Here is an 18,264-nt window from a genome sequence, read left to right as displayed (position 1 = left end):
CTATTCCTGCGTTTACTGTACTTCCTATCTTTGTTTTTTACATACGATTCTATCTTTTTTTAGAGGTTGCACTAATATACTGTATGAAAGCTAGCTTATTCCATTAAAAGCTACCACATATTACAGAAGTTCACTGAATTGAATTATAATTTTTTATTTCATTAAATCAGTTATTTTTTATTTAAATATATGTTAAGTAATGCATATCTTATGTTTTATTATAATTTCTTGTTTTTACTATTGCTTATGTTTTTGACTATTTTTATAATAGTTTTTATTGTATTTATTATTACTATTATTATAAGTATTCACGAAAATAAACACCTTATAAAAGTATTATAAATAATCTAATGTTAAAAAAAATATGTTATTGTTTTAATCATTTAATATATTGTTATTATATGAGTACATGTATATTATGTTTATGTATTGTTTCAATAATATAGTTTTATAATACACTTTGCTGCACAGTAATGTATCATAGTATAGTGTATGTGTACTAGTAGCAGTCTTGTTACATGGTGTATTCCTTTTTCTTACACTCTGATTTATTATACTTACTGTGTAAACCTTGTTTGCAGTATGTGCAAAGTAGAGTTTATCCTTTGTACAAAATGTAACTATGGTAACGTTGATAAATAAAATTTAAATTTGAGAAAAGAGAACAAAGAAAAAGCAAGCCAGCCTTGTGAACTTTGACCTCATGAATTAGCCAGTTGATCCCCACTGTAAAAAGAAAAAAAGACCTTAACCCTTCAAATTCATACTAAATGTATTGTGAAATATATTAAAACAATCAAAAACTGACCAAACTGGGCATTCAGAATGATTTACTGCATTTATATTTCAGACATTGTGATATGTTCATGTATACGCTGCATTTTACATATCTACAACTAGTATATGCAGCAGTCGAAATATCTTTGTATGTAAAATTACCATTGAAAATGTATATAACACCATGAGTAAACTCCTGTTCCAATGTTTACTCATTATTCTGCTTTACCATCACACCACCTGCAGTAATACACTTTGTATGAGGGATTATTGTATTTGTATTAGACAGAGATCATAGGTGAAGACAATAGGTATTCACACACACACACACACACACACAATTCAGCCATTGTGAGCAGGCAAGTAGACAAAGGTGCAAAACCGGTTCCAGTGTGAGAATTCAGCTCGCTATGATACCATATAATGAGCTTGCTGACGATTTCCTTTAAGTGTTATTTGACAACCAGACATGCAGAGTGAAAAACCCATGTTTTTGTGTTCAGGAAAGATTTTCTAACATTTTTACAGGGCTGTTTATGTGGTACAAATGTTGTAGTTCTCCCACGGTTTGTCTGCAACATAAAACAGGTGCAGTGTTTGCACCCTCAAGTGACAAAGGCAAGGCTCTGATTACAATCTCGGAGTCTGAATTTGAATCAGAAGGTGACCTAATCACTCCACCGACGTCACTGCGTGGCTGGCTGCCATCAGCTTGACGTTTGTTTCTCTATTGGCAGATAATCAAAGCTGTGAGTCTTGCAAAACAGTACATGCTTGAAATGTTTGTAGATGTTTTACACTCTTAACTGGAACCAAATAAAAAGGTACCGCTATCTTATATCTTAGTTGAATAACTGATAATAAACTGACTGATGATGAATGGTTGTTGGTTGGAGAGAAAGTCAGCCACTACTTTCACCTTATGATGTAACAGAAAGTCAACAGCTAATTTTGTTGTGCTTTAACAGAATGTTCCCTCTTCAATGTTTGTCATGCATATTTAGTTATATCAAATCCATTAAGACGTAAATTTACATGGATTTTTCCTTCTTACATTGCTGCATGACATAACACTGCACTGCTTGATTTTTGGTGCCAAAAATAGGCCACTACAAAAAAAAATGGTTTGGGTCCATTCTGTTGGTGTTTTCAAAGTACTTGAATAACAAGTTTAACTTTAAGCATTTAACAAGTACATTGTTGGTAGTACTATGAGACAACACTAAATATTTAGGAGTTTGACAGCAGGGAATCCACATCTAAGAGCACCCTCTGTCTGAAATGCAACCCCCCCCCCACCTGACTGAAAAAGCCTAGTTTGCTTTGATTGGCCAGTGTTTCTGGGCCTTCTACTATTGCAGCCGGGGAATGACGTTGGGACAATTTAATTACAGTATGGCTCCTTATTTGCATTTGCCAGAAATGGTTCAATGGTTTGCAGCCAGTGTAAAACTGTTTAATACCTTGTGGATTGAAGGTTGTTACAAACTCTTCAGGATGACAATTAAACCTCTTCCTGCTCACTTCTGTTAGATTCTAATTAAGCACGACCATGTGCGGAGAAGAGAGTTTGACTAAACAAAGCCTGATGGCACTAACTAGTTCTTCGTCTTGGATTGAAGGTCCACTGATGATCTGGGAACGAGTAGAAATGACAGCCATGCAGACTCCCCGCCGGTCCGCATATCTGTGTCCCTCGCTCTGAATAATCAGCTGAATGACTTAAACGCCCTCCCCGGCTCTTTTTAACATGCTTTTGCCACTACCAGTCTCTGCCATTGATGAAGAGATTAAAATCAATCAGATTAAAGCAGTCCCGGGTTAATCCTGGGTTACCTTTTACACAGTGCCCCAAATCTGCCAGGTCAGCAAGTGACAATGCGCACGCTCCAAAGCCAATCTCAAAATCAATAAAGTTTGTACTTTTTCTTATGAAACACAATTATACTACATGTACTATGGCAATACATTTACAAAATACTAAACCTATTTATGCAAAAGTATAGTGATAGATTATTTGACTATTTTATATGGGTCCATAGTATTGGCAGTTTGGTCACTGTTGCATCTTTAAGACAATAAAAGCCTTTCCTTTTGCACAGGCGGTTGCTCCCTGTGTGTGTGTGTGTGTGTGTGTGTGTGTGTGTGTGTGTGTGTGTGTGTGTGTGTGTGTGTGTGTGTGTGTGTGTGTGTGTGTGTGTGTGTGTGTGTGTGTGGGCCTACTAATAACATCAAGTTGGCCGGTCCACTGTAGCCATTCAGGTCGATGTGCTCTCAGACGTCCAGGGTCCTCTGCTTCCCCCCAGTGGTAGAAACATAGACTGCAGCTTTTTGCATTTTGCAGGTTTGTGGGAATTAATGAGTCCTTACCATAGGTCATTACCTAAAAGACAAAGTCCCTCATGCATGTTGTGTTCGTGCTCCCCCCACATCTTGGCTTGAGTAATAATGACATCAGTGTTACCATAGCAAACACCAAGCTGATTTACATGACTTAGCCATTGCATCGCTTTATGAAAATTAAAAGGACTTTTTCTGACCTTATTACAAATACAATGTCACGATTGGTATTGCAGTAATATACATCACATTTCAATAATAACCGGTTTCTTGGCTCTTGGCAGTTAGCAATGCTAAGCTAAACAGGCTTTAGCTACTGTACATACATCAGTGGTTTAATTCTATTAATTGTTTGCAACAAAAAATAATAAAGAGCATTTAAAAAAAATTCTAACTATTCCTTTAAGAATTTAAGGACTAGCCACAAAAGAAACCCTAAAGAAAAGGAAATCGCATTTAGCAGTTCAAGAGTTGTACTTTCTATAATTATTTATATTATTAGTATTAAGTAAATGAATTTTCTAAAGTACAATAAATACTTAAAGTGTGACATTACTACGTTGGCCTCCTTTTATTGGTTCTTGAGCTTATCTTGACTACAGCCTTGGTCACGATCAGCCTTAAAATCTCAACATGTGTCATTGAACAATGTGAAATCATGTAACTTACCCAGCCCACATATTTCTTACAGAGAAAATATATTTCAGTGTCCAAAATTGCAGCTTAGGCCATGTCCTTACTGAACTAGTAAACAAAGATGCAAAGTGTGAGCTCCTTTTAGACCAGCAGTCTCTTTTCTTGTGACTGGATCAGACAATTACCTTGCATTTTACCTGCAGCACACTTAATAATGTAAATGAACACTTACAGCAATTCCTTAAGTGATAAAACGCAATTATATTTAAATGGAAAATAACAGGGGCAGTGCAGTTGGGAACTCTTGTTTTAATTCATTTATTTACAAAAAAACAGAAAAAAACATGGTTACAATGACAAAAAAATCCAAGACGTAAAACGTAGGGTCAAATGGAGAAAACAAGTCACCATTTTCATGTGACATGGATTACATGACAAAAGCATCATCTATTTATCGTTTAAAAAAAAAGGAACGGAACTGTTTCTGGTTACTGGTCTAACAGATGATTGATGTTGCAGTCTGTATCCTCCAAAAATTCAAATCTGAGTACAGCTCTTCCTCTTCCACATCCTGCTGTGGCGGCTCATTCTCTAGCAGCGCTCCGTCTTGGTGTTTGTGCTCTAGAACTTGAACTCCTTGTATTTCTTGGCACCTCCTCGAGTGTCCTGAGGCTGGCCTTTCCTCTTTTTTTGCTGTATGTTAACAAGAAGGAAGAGGGGGGGGGCAGAGCTGATTAATATTCAAATGTCACCACAAAAGGGAAAACTGAAATGACTGTAAACTCAGCACTGCAATAAAAGCCTTCCACTTTCCTTGTTGAGTTCTGCTTTTCCTCCCTACATAAGTGCTGACCAGTTCATCCCGTGGGGTTTAAATATGACCAACTCTTCCCTTTCTAATGATGCAACTGGTCATTTGTTCTATTTAACCAAAGTCTCACAGTGTAGTTATTAAGCAAAACTGCATTAAGTAATAGAAGCATAATGTGGCATAAGCATAGTGCATACGGTTTATCTCAACTAACTTTGAACTAATATTACCTATAACAATCACACTTGCTGAGACTTAAGAATCAACTTATAGGTATAGACTTCAGAGGCCTTCATCATTGGATTTGTATTGACTATCTTCTAACGTCTGCAGTAACTACATATACTGGATGTTCTTTTACATCTAGCTATGAAGACTTCTGCTGCAGCTACCTAGGAACATAACCTTTTCTGTTTGCCAACGAGACTTCAGAAGAGCAAATGTAAACACTTTCAAGAACTATAAATTGTATTACTGGAGTGATATTTCCATCAGCAATCAAGAATAGGAAAAAAAAATCTGAATGAAAAAGGACTTTAACTTGTTTCTGTACCTTCTGTTTGGCAGCATGCTCAGCCACCATGTCGCTGAAGTCCTCTTTCTCCACCTGGGCCTGCTGTTCTCTGACGTGCTCCTCGTACTTCTGCGTCATGGCCATGGGGTCCAGCTCCAGCTCCTCTGGAGCCAGGGCCACCTCTACGCCCTGGGACTCCTGCCCTCCGCCTGCCTTACGGCCTGCCATGGCCTGAAGACGGCAGAGAGGAAAACAAGAGGAAGAAAAGGACAGAGAAAGGGTTTTAAGGAATAGCTGCAGACGGATCATTGCATAATTTGACTTCATTTGGACGTAACAGACTTGTCTTACCCCTGTCACGTCGTAGATGTGCGTTGAGGCCATCATGGCTGCTCCTATGGGGCCAGTTCGCCTCTCTGGGAGCACTGTGAATAGCTGTGGTGTCTCGTTTCTATTGACACAACAGATTGTGTTAGCTCATATGGGTCATTCAGTATTTTCTATTTGAAACAACAAGGAAGAACTGGACAATATCTCTAAATGTTTACAGACTAATGTGGCTGGTGGTACTTGTAGTTGATTAGCCGTTAGCTTATACAGACCTTTAGAGGACAATGATTCATACCATACAAAATACCACAGAATAATACTATTTCATGAAACACAATATTTCCCATTAGATGAGCAAACAATAAATAACATTTGAGCCATTAAGACTTTATGGAGATTTACAGTAGAGAGAAAAGACCATTTTGGGCAGTAAAAAGAAGTTGTAGTTAAAGTTTATTTTAGATGAGCAACATTTATATAAAGATGTTTATATAATTGTTGAATAAATGTTTTTTTATTTTTCTTATTCTAAGCTCTTTGAATAAAACCCATTCACTGGAAATGAAAAGTCAAATGCTCCATCTGTTTGTCGCTTGTGCTCCATCAAAACAGAAAGAGGTCTACTGTTGGGATTAAATGGGAAATGAAAACAGCAGTGTTGCCGTGACAATACAGAGAGACACTCACCCATCCATGGCCTCCTCGATTTTCTTCTTCCTCAGCTCAATCAGCTCGGGGGTCTCCATGCCGGCGGGTACTGATGAGAAGCCTCCAGGGGTGATCAGCCCACTGATTCAAACAAAATGAGATACAGTATATGATGAGTTTATCCATGCGTGTCCCTCTCCAAGACTGCATCTTCGTGTGCGTGTACTAAGATTTAGGACTTGTGATTTAGGAGGAGCAATCTGAAACATCTAGGCATACACAAAATAAAGGAAAAGCAAGCAAGCAGATGACAGATGGACAAGGATACGCACACAGCAGTCTTCAAAAGATCAGACCTGGTCCGTTGGTCTAATACTCATTTATCTCAATTATGGTAATGTCATTAGTCTGTGTGTGCATTGATAATAGTGTAATAAGAAAAACTTATAAAAAGCATTTAACCTTGCAGCTGGTTGCTCTTGGAATGAGACTCTTCCAGAGTTGTATTTTGGGGATTCCTGGATGTAAGTGTTGACAGTACCTGTCTGCTGGTGTGAAGAATCCGGTTTCGTCTGTTTTCTCCTCGTCACTCTCCTCCTCCTCCTCTTCCTCTGACGACTCCTCATCCGAAGGCTCTAGTTCTCCCCACGGAGCGTGATCCACCTCTTCCTCCTCCGCTTTGGCCTGATCACATATTCAAATTAGACACACTCGCCCATAGGTCTGGCAATTAACAATCTTTCTTTGTGTACAAACCTCATTAAGTTCAAAATGCAGATCTTCGAAAACATGAAAATTCAGACAAATTTAAACCTTACAATTTTTTCTGTCAAATATTTGGATCTTGTTGAATATTTTTTCCTGAGATATTATATCTATTTGTTCATTTATTTTACCTTAAAAGACGATCAACAACCAACAAATGGTTTACAGTGTACATTTTCTAAACTGTTCGAGGAAAAGGAAGCACATCTTTCATATTACATTAGATTAACAGCTTCTGCAAAGAACCTACTAGAAGGTTAGTGTGTGTGTGTGTGTGTGTGTGTGTGTGTGTGTGTGTGTTCCTGACCTGGAAGTCCGCAGCATTTGTTCCAAACACATCACCGTAAAGAGGTTTGCCCATTTCGTCTACTGGCGGCTTCCCCCAGCCGCCGGCGTGATAACCAAACGTACAGTTCTAACAGGCAGAGAGCATGAGGATGAAGGAGATGACAAGAACAAGCCAATATGATCAACTGACACATTAATATTATATCACCATCTTTGTTGTTGTAAAATAGTCTACTCTTGTGTAAAAATCCAATTAAGTTTGCACACTGGAAAACACTTTTACACACACTATAACGTAAAATGGGATTATCCTGACATGATAAAAACTGTGAAAAAATCAGGAGTAGTTGTCTTACCTCTGGGATGGGGGAGTTGAGTCCGGGGATCTTGAGATTGGGGTAAGAGGGAGGGGGGCCGTACCTCTGCATGGCTATCAACCAGGGAGGGGGCACCTTGTGAGCGTTCTGGGGAGGAAGAGACACATGATGTCTATACCAAAAATATAGATATAATATCAATGTTATAGTGTTGACTATTGGGGCTTTCACAAAAATATTTAGATTTGAAATAATGATCAGTAATGTGGATATTAAGACACATTACATGTACTTTGAAAGGCAAATAAGAGAACAGCTACAACAGTCTGGCAAGTTCACCAAATGACGGTAATGCAGCCTTTCAAACCAGGAAAAGACACCACTCATGATATATTACCATATTGAAAATCTAAGACAATATCTAGCTTCATATTACTATAAAATATTGATATATTGCCCAGTTCCAACATTCGTTTATCAAGTTCTAATATAAAGAGAAAGGCTTCCCGGGTATGTTTTTTCTAACTGTCGTTATCTGGTCCGTTGTGCTCCTCTCCTCGTTACGATGTCTCGGAATCAACAAGTTTGGTCACAACTCATTTTACAGAAGGAGATTACATTCCCACATCCAAAAGCAGTAACAAGAAGAGCAATGATTGGTTAAGTGCCAGAACATCTGGACAACACCACAGTAAGACTGCAACAGCAGCGGACATGTATATTGCCCCGCGCATTTTTTGGCACAACTGGAACCTACTCAGCATTTACAGAATATGGTCATATTTGTGTATTATTTGAGATTGCACTTCATTTCAGGGTCTTGCCAACTTAACATTTTTCTATGGCAGTTACGCTTTTAATAATAATATATAATAATTGACAAGGAATTCGGATGTTTGTGGATCTTACGGGTCCGACAGGCATGCCCAGAGCGATACGCAGCTCGTCAGACAGATCCCCCGGCTTCTTCTCTTTCAGACGAGTTTCAAACTCTTTTCCCTGCAGAGACACAAAAACACACACGGGTCACTCGGTGGGAGCTCGCAGCACTGACCACTTACTTCCAGGAAGGTCGGGTGCCATGGAACAATACATTTTATTTTATTTTTTAATAGTTTATCCCCACAGGATAGGAAGATTTTGCTCAAAAGGTAAGAGAAATCAGATCAAATTGTCATATTGTCTGATCATACATGGACTAGTACCTCGTAGTAAAGGTCTCCGTGGATGGTGAGTTTGGGTTTGATCTGCCATTTGAAGAAGGCGTCGTGGAGCTTCTGGTAGTCAATGTCTATCTTTCCCATCTTGGGACGAACCTTCTCCCTCATTTTGGTTTTCATGGTTTTGGCATCCTCCTGAGAAAAGAAGATTATGAATAAATGATTGTGTCATGCACACAAAACGTATGCCATCAAGTAAGACATCATTACTTTTACATTATAGTAAGAGACCAGATATCAAAATAGCAACATCAATTAAAAGGGGACCTATGCAGTTTTTTTTAGCTTAATTTACCTTAAATGAACAGCTTCGGAGTCATTGGAATGTTTATTAGACTTTTTTGCTTAATTTACATTTTTTCAATTTCAAAGTTACAGAAATGAAGAAATTGCATCTGAATTTCACAGGATGTCCTCCTTAAAAACAGAAAAGTTGAAAGGAGCGGCTGGAAAATGAAAAACTTTCACTCAGGTATCGCACCTTCTCCTGCAGGGCCTCCCTCATCTCCTGGATTCCCGTCTTTTTGATGAACTCAGGCAGCTCAAACGGAGGCTTTTCTATGCCTCTCTTGCCCTGCAGATACTTTCGTTTGAAGCACCAGTGGCGGGGCACCGGCACCGTGTTCCTGGTGGCCTTTAGGTGGACCAGCAGCTTGGGCTCCTGGGCCGTCACGTCATGCATCTCCACTACATCTGGACGAGCAACCAGCTGGTACAAAGAAAACAGGAAGCAAAAATGAGATAAAAGGTTATTGATAGTCCTGAAACTCTTTTTGGACCGCAAGAGCAGGCTGGGAAAAAATAATTTAACAATCCCAATTATCCTAGAAACCAGGTGTAATCCTGATTAGTACTTATGGTGGACTGGTAGCTGGAGGTGCCAGTTCACCTCCTGGGCACTGCCATGGTGCTCTTGAGCAAGGCACCGAACACCCAACTGCTCGGGGCGCCTTTCCATGGGCCGCCCCCCCACTCTGACATCCCTCCATTAGTGCATGTATAGGTACTGAGCATGTGTGTGTAATTCAGGCCTGTGTGTATAGTGTGTAATAACAACAGAGTGTACATTGTATTATCCCGTTGCGGGATTAATAAAGTATACATTATTATTACACTACACACATTATGACGGTTAGCCTTAATTTACCTGTTTAAGTTCGGCTACAGTAAGCCTGTTCATCCTCCTCAGCTTCTTCTTTGAGAGTTTAGGAACATCTGGTCTCATGTCCTGTATGTGGAAAATATTAGAAATGTTTTGCATGTAAACCAACAGGATTTTGTTCTGTTCCATTTTTCTAACCAGGGTTTCTGCAGGTTTCACCGACTCGGGCTTAAGACTTTAAAGACCATTATGAATGAAATTTAAGACCTTCATCACAACACACATTTAGCCCTGAATTCAGTTTGTTTAGTCTTGTTTAACTTTGGACTAACAAAAGAACTACAAAATTGCGGTATAAAATAAAAAAAAAGAATGCAAAAAAGAAAAGGAAAATTAAAACCTTTTTAAAATTATTTAAGACCCGGAACATACGAATTACTGAGACTTCAGTGAATTTAAGACTTTTTAAGACCCCGTGGAAACCCTGCCTAACAGAAGTAGGAATCCAAACCTCATCGCTGTCATCGCTGTCTTTCTTCTCATCCTCAAAGCCCTTTTTCCGCAGCACGGTTGCCTCCTGCTTCTCTGCCTTCTCGGGCTCCTTCTCCTTCTCTTTCTTCACATCATCAGTCAGCTAGGAGTAATCAGAGAAATGGTTGCATTACAGCCAAACAGAAGCAAATGCCCTAATACACACGAACGCATCAAAAACCACAGCCTTTTAATAGTCAACAGTGCTCTGTAGCTACCTTGAACGCCTCAAAGATCCTCTTGAAGAAGATGTAGTTGGGGTCGTAGATCTCGGGCTCCTCTGTGACATACTCAATCTCCACCTCAGGCTCCTTGTCTTTCTCTTTTTCTTTGTCCTTCTCTTTTTCCTTGTCTTTCTCTTTGTCGTCTTTCTCGCTACTCTCCTTCTTCTGCTCCTCCGCCTGCTCCTTCTTCTCCAGTGCGCGCTTCTTCTTGCTCTTCTTCTTGCGGTTTCTGCGTCTGCGGTTTTTCTAAAGGAAAGGTTGGTTTGTAAATTCTAACTAATTAGTGTTCAACAAACTTTTAGGATATTTATTAAAATGTGAGAAAAAAGTGGGTACATTTCATATGTGCCAGTCATCACAATAAAACAGAGGGCCTGTTTTATTGTCATGACTGGCAAATATGAAAAAACATCAGTTCAGTTTTCACAAAAACAACACATTTGCCCTCATTCATTTATGTATGTGATAGGATTTAAATTTCCAAGATGATTAATGCTGAATTTCTCAGGTGCTGAATCAGTGAATTTGCCACATAATTACCATGATACAATTAGTAGTGTGGTACAGTAACAACACCAAACAACTGATATATCACAAGCACAGCGGCCTAGTAAGGTGGTGTAAGAAAAGACTTACATCTTTTTTAGATATCTGACTGTCATCATCTTCCGTCTCAGACATGACTGGTGCAGAGGAGTTGTTCATGTCCATCTCTGCTCCCTCGTCATCTTCCTCTTCTTAAACGGAAACGGACATATCAGATTATGATCCTGAATGCTATTGTATCCCAAATAAAATATTATAAGTAGCAGCTGTACTGACCCGCGGGGTCGGTGAGCTGCTCCTGTCTGATCTCCTTCAGCTGGAGGATCTTCTCCAGAGCTTGAGGGATCTTGGGCCCACTGACGCTTACCTCCTCGCTCTGCCACATCTGGAATGGAAGCAGACAAACACTTGCAACTAAAACGCGATTTGTGCTTCTACGTTAAATCTACACCATGGGTGGCTTGTTAGCGTTGCATCGCCCCACTGACTCATTTCCTGGTTCTTCTTCTCCATAAACAACACAAAATCAAGGAGAGGGTTAACTTTTCCTGCTTTCCCACCGTGGTAAGAAAGCACAAGGGAGACACTTTCTCTCACTATGACTCGGCAGTCACTCTGAAAACAATCCCAGTCACACTCTCACTTGCTACCCACGCTCACACGTGGCTCAATCTATTCTCTTGAAGAGATTGATGCACACACCAAAGGTTATGGCAAAAGCTCTGCTTGAAGCCTCCGCACATCCATAAATCTTGCTTAAAATCAATAAGAGAACTAGAAATGTGTATTGATTTTACAGCTACTGCACAGTCCATCTTTTAGCATAATATATGTATACATGTGCAGACATACAAGACCAGTGATCAAGAGCAAAAAGTGTTAAAAAGCAAGTTTTAAATATGGAGTCTGTGTGATTGGGCAACAGAAAAAAAGAAAATAGTCTAATGGAAATCACAACTGAACGGAAGTAAGACAGACACGCTGCATTTGCCTACGAAATTACAACACCAAAACATATGAGGTGGGGAGGAAATCTGTTTACCTCTCTGTTATCTTCTCCTGGTGGAGGTGGCACTCTCTGTTTCTGAGTGGGCATCATACTGACACCAGGAGGCAGTGGACCGCGGGGATCCATACCTGCATACAAAATACTTACAATGTGATAATTTACAACAAACGTGGCATAAAAAATTAGGTTAGCCCTCAAGTCCCGCCTCAGAGTACAGATGAAACTACGGTCATGCACACAAATCTTTTTCTGCGTATTTAATGCTCTTTTTTACTTCAATCACCACATCACTAATGGCATTTTTCCATTAGACGGTATCAGCTCGATTTGGTTCAACCGCGGTGCCCTGTCCTCCTTTTTCCCATTACAGATTATTACCGCCCCATGCGTGAGGAGAGCGTGGCTGGTCGTCATAGCAGGAAACTGCCATGACCTAACGCAACACACACACACACAGAACTTCAAAGGTGTGTTGCTTTTGATTCTCGGCATGTTGCTGTTGCCACAGTCAGAAGACAAATTTTGTTTCAAAAGAAGCAAATAAAGACCGCTGGCTAAACTACTGTCGCTATGATGACGCAGTGAATAGTGACAATTCTCTCCGACCAATCAGTAGTCTGGAAGTTTTCACATCACCGTTTATCGCCTCACCTCGCTCGACTTGACTCTCAACTGAGGTGGTACTAAAATAAAAGTATCTGTTAGCAGGGACCAGGGACTTCTTTGGAGTGGAGGCGAGGTGAGGTGGTACCACGTAGTGGATAAACACAATGACATACCTCTCACTGCGTTGACTGCAGGCATGCCTCTGGGCCCTGAACCCTGCTGCATCTTAACCATCTCCTGATGACGCTCCTGTTCCAGCAGCACTGCAGCCTGCTATACAGGAGGAAAAGAGATGGGACTTAAAACACATGGTTATCCAAAAAGGAGTTGAATCAAGGGTGTGCAAACAAAAAAGAGGAAAGAGAAAAGGATGTGGCCTAACTGTTGTGAGGGGATTTTTATTTGTATTGTTATGAATTTGGAAATGTAGAAAAACTCTTTCCAAAGAGTGTTTCATTTCTCAAATCTCTAAATCTGAAGTCAAGCGCGATTTGACGAGGTGGACTATCTTCACCGCCTCACCCCTTTTCTGCTACTCCAGGGTATCCTGTTGATCCATGACTTGGGAATCAGTCTGTGATACACAGAATCCCTGAGCAACAGTCAAACAAAAAGTCACTTTACAGTATTTCTGCCTGGTTAATAGTGACTGAAACTTTGTGTGGCAGCTTTTTCTGTGTTTTTTGTCAGATTCTACCATCCAATTTTCTACCTACCATTTGTGTTCCTTGCTTTGAGGATTGTTACCAGCTCACCGACTGATTGGATCTCAGTGTTGTGTGTGTTTGACAGGGAATGGTGAAAGCAACAAGTGGATTACATAGTCAGTAAACTTCACCTGCTGCTTGGCTCTCTCCTCCTGCTGTAACACTATGGCTGCTCTGTGCTGGGCCATCTTCAGCTGGTCCTCCTGCGAAAGGCCGGAAGGGGCCAAACCTGGGGGCTCCATGCCCATGTGGATGCCAGGGGGAGGGGGCCCTCCGGGCATCATGCTCATAGCCTGGAGCATGCCCATACCAGGAGGCATGGGTGGCATGGGCATCGGGGGCATGGGGGGGATGCCTGACATCTGGAGAGGAGGAAACAGGCGACTGAGGATAAGGTGAGGCTGTGATTGAAGCTTCAATCTTGTTATTCCTTTTCCATTTATAAAACATGAATTTAAATGTACCTTTCACATGACGTTAACATTTGCTGTACAGCTGTGTAATTACAGTTTCATCATGTTGTGAGAGACAAATTTTGCTGCTCCTTTATATCTTGTTTGACAGCAAATACATGGTTATGTAACAGATATGACTATTCTACATCTTTAATTACTATTTTGTCAAGTACCAGAAAATGGTGCATAATAATAGATACATGTAAAATGCTTCATACACTTTCAGCTATGTTGTCAATTTGATATGTGCCTTTTACCTGGGAGCCCATAGGTTTGTCACCATTAGATTTGCTGAGGAGTATGCCAGTCTGCAGAGGGAAACACAAACAGAAGAGTTACGGGACGCTTTGAGCAGCAGTATCAGGGATAGTGACTGTGCCGTATTTTGTTCATCACAATAAATGGTAATGGTCAAAAGAGCTGGCACTAGCCTCTCTTCACATTTATGTTTGAAGGACGAGCGAGGCACTACTTTATCCCTGTCTAGTCATGTGTAGCTGCAAGGTGGTCAACGATGCTATACATGAAGCAGACCCGTCCTACATATAGCTCTGTGATAGTTAAGTAGGAGAGCTGCTGAAAAAGTGCAGGAATGGAATGAGCAGCTTTGCCTTGTCAACATTTCAAATACAAACACTCAAGCAACTCAGCATCAATGCTTCAGAAGTTCTGCTACATGAGTTTAACTAAAGGCACAGACGTTTTAGTTACATTTACCTGAATCATGTAGCCCTTCAGTCTGTCCATCAGCTCCTCTCTGGGACCTGAAGAATGACGACAAATATTATTCAAGGAAGTAACGTTAATGTAGTTTTTACTGTTAACAATAACCATGATATAACATTGCACGGACTGTTCTTTTAATGTAAGCTGCTTTCCACACTAGTAAAGCAATTTACAACACTAAACTGACGAACAGAAGTGAGCTAACGTAAACTCTGACAAGCGCTTAACGTTACAAAACCCTTCATCTTCATTCAAATTAGCCTATAAGCTAACAGTTAGCTAGATAAATCGGCAACTTATCCACGTGACCAGATAAATGTTGCTAGTGTTGCTTTCAACACATTATATGGGTAGATTTCTTGCATAATTAGATACTGGATGTACATTTCAAATAATGTAAACACCGGACAGGCCTAGCTTTAGCACATTGTAACGGAAGTGTTGCGTCTGTAGTGTGGCTAACGTTAGCAACTGACTAGCTAAACACAGTCCTTCTTCCAGTACGGTCTTCCTCTTTCCTTACCCATTGTGGGCGCTCCCAGCTCCGCCAGCTTGGACTGAAGCTCCGGATGGCTCCATGTGTTCAATGCCGCAATCGCACTGCCTAAATCGGACGGGAGGGAATCGGTTCCCGGTGGTCCGTCGGACGCCATGTTCAGATTATCTCAATGAAACAACGGCGGCTGTTGCGCAGAGAACACGCGAGCGGCGCAGAACCAGAACGAGACTACTGCAAAGCAACACGGGAAGCCCTCTGTCGCACTCTCTGCTGGGACATGAAGTCCGAAAGGAGGAACCTCGCGTTTGCCAATTATCACCTCTAGATGTCAGTGTTGACAACTTTAATCTTTCTTGACCTTAGCATGACATTAAACATTTTTTTAAACACAGCATTGCAGCTCAGTAAGCTTCTACATTGATATTTCACCCCTATCAAAAATAATAGACTATTTTTACAATATGGATCCTTTTAACAAAAACATTCGATAAAAAAAAACCAATCTGAGTAAGTCCTATGCATTTAAAAAGAGACCTGTATTTCATCTTAAACATAAAATAAAAGTTTTAAAGGTAGGCCTATAGCCTATAGGCCTACCAAGTTTGGAACAGAATAGCACTTGTCCTATGTTATTGCAGTATTCATACTGGTACATTAATGTGCAGCAATGTACAGCTTTTTGATATCGCAAAAGGTCGAGATAGAGCTTCAACTAATTCGGTCAGTTGAAGGATGCATCGTGTTTCCTTATGTGATGAGATGCTGCTGTCTGCAATATTAATTTGTAGCAGTTGTGGAAAAAAAAGGACAATATTCTCCACTGAAATTAGGAGCCTAAATCAAAAGTAGCCTATGTAAGAAAGGTTGTAATATGCAGTACTTTCGTAGGCCTATTACATTCTGAAAAAAGCTTTCGTACGAACACATGAACTTCCATAATGCACAACGTTATAGGCCACGTGTTGTTTTATTGTTAAAACTCTATCTAATGTCATAATGAGACCCATGTTTTTTTGAGGCCCTACATGTTCTGATCAAAACATGGTGGGACTACATAAAAGCTGAGAGTGTATAAAACCCTCCCTTTCAATTGTGTGCAGTGGTTTATGACTAGTGGGCATTGCGCAGGCGCAGTGTGAAGGGTACACATCAGATCGGATCCCATAGATCAGAGCAGAGGCAGCGGGGCGTTCCTAAATAATACGCGCTGTAAGGGGTTGAACCTACACCGAACATGGAAGGGAAGCCAAGCTGCATATTGAGTGTCTAAATAACTGCATTTTAACGGACACATCCGGCGGCAAGGTAAATACTACAATCGTTATCAACACTGATTTCACTGTATATTTGCATCACTTTGCAGGAATGAGAAATTCTTTGGAAATCCTAGTCTGGACTTTTGTTTTTCGGAGTTTCAAGTATACGGGTCGTGTTGTGAAAACTGTAACCAAAATCGTGTAAAGCAAACTCCGATCTCGGTCGCTTACAACTTTCGCACTCAATCTGCCAATGCTGCAGGATTAGTTACCCCAAATCTCTTGTTATCATTCGCCGTGTCTGCTGATTTTACGGATCCCAGTTTTGATGATGGTGAAGTGAAACGAAAAGTGTCGGCCATCTGTTTATGTTGATCAACTTGAAAAAAGTTGCAGTATGGCAGCGGAACACTGTATCTACTCTCAGGGACCACACCTACCAGGACTAGCATATATTATCTGTGTGAGCCATGCGCGATGATATGCTCTATATATATATCCTTAAAACGCCTGCTGTTTACTATAATTAAACCACTCGAAGAAGAAGCCTACATACACTGCTTGTTTTTACGTGTGTGAGGCCAATTCTTTACATCTTGCTTTAATAACGATCACTTGAAGAGTCAGCATTTATTCTTCCGATTGGACACAGTAGTTTCTCAGGTTTTATTTCATCTGTGGCTTTTAAATAAATACTTTGGATATTTTATTTCACATTGTTTGGAACATGAGCCCTGCGTGCAGAAATACACCAGAGGTCAGAATGCTTACTCACACCACAAACACTGGACCTCACACACCCACAGGGCACAGGCATAGTTACAAGTAGCATGTATTTAAGCAGTGTGTTTTCCTTACTGTGTGGTGAGGAGAAAACCACTGGCACATTAGACCCAGACACACATCAGCAGAAAAGCAGTAGTGACACATAGCCACCACTGACGTCTGGTTTCAAAATCCTTGTGCGAGTGTCAGGTGATGTAGCACAAAATTCTGGACCCTGCACACAGGCACCCTGGATGGGCCCTTCCCAGCATCCTCTATTTATTCTAGCATCTAGACCTCCTTCTCATGTTAGGGCCTTGTATACTTAGTCCCCCTTTTGCCCCAAGTCCAGCACTTCTCATGTGACCCCTGAGTGTCCCATATTTTTAATTTGGTTAGCTGCAAGACCCATATGCCATACCCTTTCTAAAATTGTACAATAACAGCAAATAATAACACAATATATATATGAAATCTAATGCAATTCATTACATGGTGTGTTATGGAGCTAATCTCATGATGATGCCTTAGTGTTATTTCAGTACACTCCTATGACATAACACACTTTGTTATAGCTTTTTGTTTGAACATATATCCTATATATCCTATATATCTATTTCAAAAAGCCGTGGCAGAGAATATGTTTTTTTGTGTTTTTATCCAGCTCCATGTTATTACACATAGTGGTGGCTTTTCTTTCTTTGTCTGGACATGCAGTCTACTGCTTGTCATTTCTCATATATGTCACTTCCTGAGGTGGAGGATATCTGTATGTGTGTGAATATATTTGTGTAAGGGGGTAAGTGTATTTCACATGGGAGGGGAATGAAATATTCATTACAGCAAGATTGGGCAGAGCGTGCCCCGATAACATGCAGTAGAGATAAAAACCAGAAGTAAACTGGCATAACATCAGCCACTTTTCAATGTTGACGTTATTGCAATTTTGGCTTGTGTGTGTGTCGAGGGCGTAACTTTGGGTGAAACATCAGGGGGGGACAAAGTAATATTTTTGAGCAAAATTAAAATTTTGAGCATGAAACACTTTATTTCCTTCATTCTGTTGACTTATTCTGCAACAATTTGTGCCCTTTCTTCTTGAATTTATGGTGCAAATGCATTTAATTATGTAAAGGAAATTCTTATTAGATAATTGGGGTGAAGGTTTTACTGGCCTGTTTTGATTATTGGG

The 18,264-nt window shown here is 40.3% G+C and overlaps 2 protein-coding genes across 4 annotated transcripts in view; one reads left to right on the top strand and one right to left on the bottom strand.

Annotated features, from left to right (window-relative positions):
* Nucleotides 1-4,055: 4,055 nt before the first annotated feature.
* On the bottom strand, nucleotides 4,056-15,312 carry sf3b2 (splicing factor 3b, subunit 2). 3 transcript variants are annotated; one of them, XM_034856550.1, is made up of 21 exons: nucleotides 15,076-15,312; nucleotides 14,544-14,590; nucleotides 14,084-14,134; nucleotides 13,503-13,733; nucleotides 12,838-12,934; nucleotides 12,092-12,186; nucleotides 11,326-11,434; nucleotides 11,140-11,240; nucleotides 10,498-10,749; nucleotides 10,260-10,382; nucleotides 9,794-9,874; nucleotides 9,128-9,355; nucleotides 8,632-8,781; nucleotides 8,336-8,425; nucleotides 7,466-7,573; nucleotides 7,129-7,236; nucleotides 6,598-6,740; nucleotides 6,096-6,197; nucleotides 5,430-5,529; nucleotides 5,118-5,309; nucleotides 4,056-4,446 (listed from the first exon to the last, which is right to left on the bottom strand). In XM_034856550.1, the coding sequence occupies exons 1-21, from the start codon at nucleotides 15,203-15,205 to the stop codon at nucleotides 4,375-4,377; spliced, it is 2,610 nt and encodes an 869-aa protein (XP_034712441.1). In that variant the 5' UTR covers nucleotides 15,206-15,312; the 3' UTR covers nucleotides 4,056-4,374. The 3 variants fall into 3 exon arrangements, with proteins under 3 accessions (XP_034712441.1, XP_034712442.1, XP_034712443.1); XM_034856551.1 differs by having other exon boundaries at nucleotides 4,375-4,446; nucleotides 11,140-11,237; XM_034856552.1 differs by lacking the exons at nucleotides 13,503-13,733; nucleotides 14,084-14,134; nucleotides 14,544-14,590; nucleotides 15,076-15,312 and adding an exon at nucleotides 13,187-13,214 and having other exon boundaries at nucleotides 4,375-4,446; nucleotides 12,838-12,933.
* An 864-nt stretch (nucleotides 15,313-16,176) lies between these two features.
* The window catches only part of capn1 (calpain 1), a 30,534-nt gene continuing 28,446 nt past the window's right edge, over nucleotides 16,177-18,264 (top strand). Inside the window, exon 1 of the mRNA XM_034856452.1 lies at nucleotides 16,177-16,356. The gene's annotated coding sequence lies outside the window, so the exon portion shown is untranslated. The remainder of the gene's footprint in view (nucleotides 16,357-18,264) is intronic.

The sequence above is a fragment of the Etheostoma cragini genome, chromosome 19, assembly GCF_013103735.1.
Source record: "Etheostoma cragini isolate CJK2018 chromosome 19, CSU_Ecrag_1.0, whole genome shotgun sequence".
Taxonomy (NCBI): domain Eukaryota; kingdom Metazoa; phylum Chordata; class Actinopteri; order Perciformes; family Percidae; genus Etheostoma; species Etheostoma cragini.
This window is presented reverse-complemented; position numbering and strand designations above follow the sequence as displayed.

What these genes read in the sequence shown, in the direction of transcription:
- sf3b2 (XM_034856550.1), bottom strand. Translation starts at nt 15,205, where the DNA reads ATGGCGTCCGACGGACCACCGGGAACCGATTCCCTCCCGTCCGATTTA. An exon ending in TGAAGGGCTACATGATTCAG is followed by an intron (nt 14,135 to 14,543) that starts GTAAATGTAACT and finishes TTCCCTCTGCAG; the next exon opens with ACTGGCATACTCCTCAGCAA. An exon ending in CAGGAGAAGATAACAGAGAG is followed by an intron (nt 11,435 to 12,091) that starts GTAAACAGATTT and finishes CTTCCATTCCAG; the next exon opens with ATGTGGCAGAGCGAGGAGGT.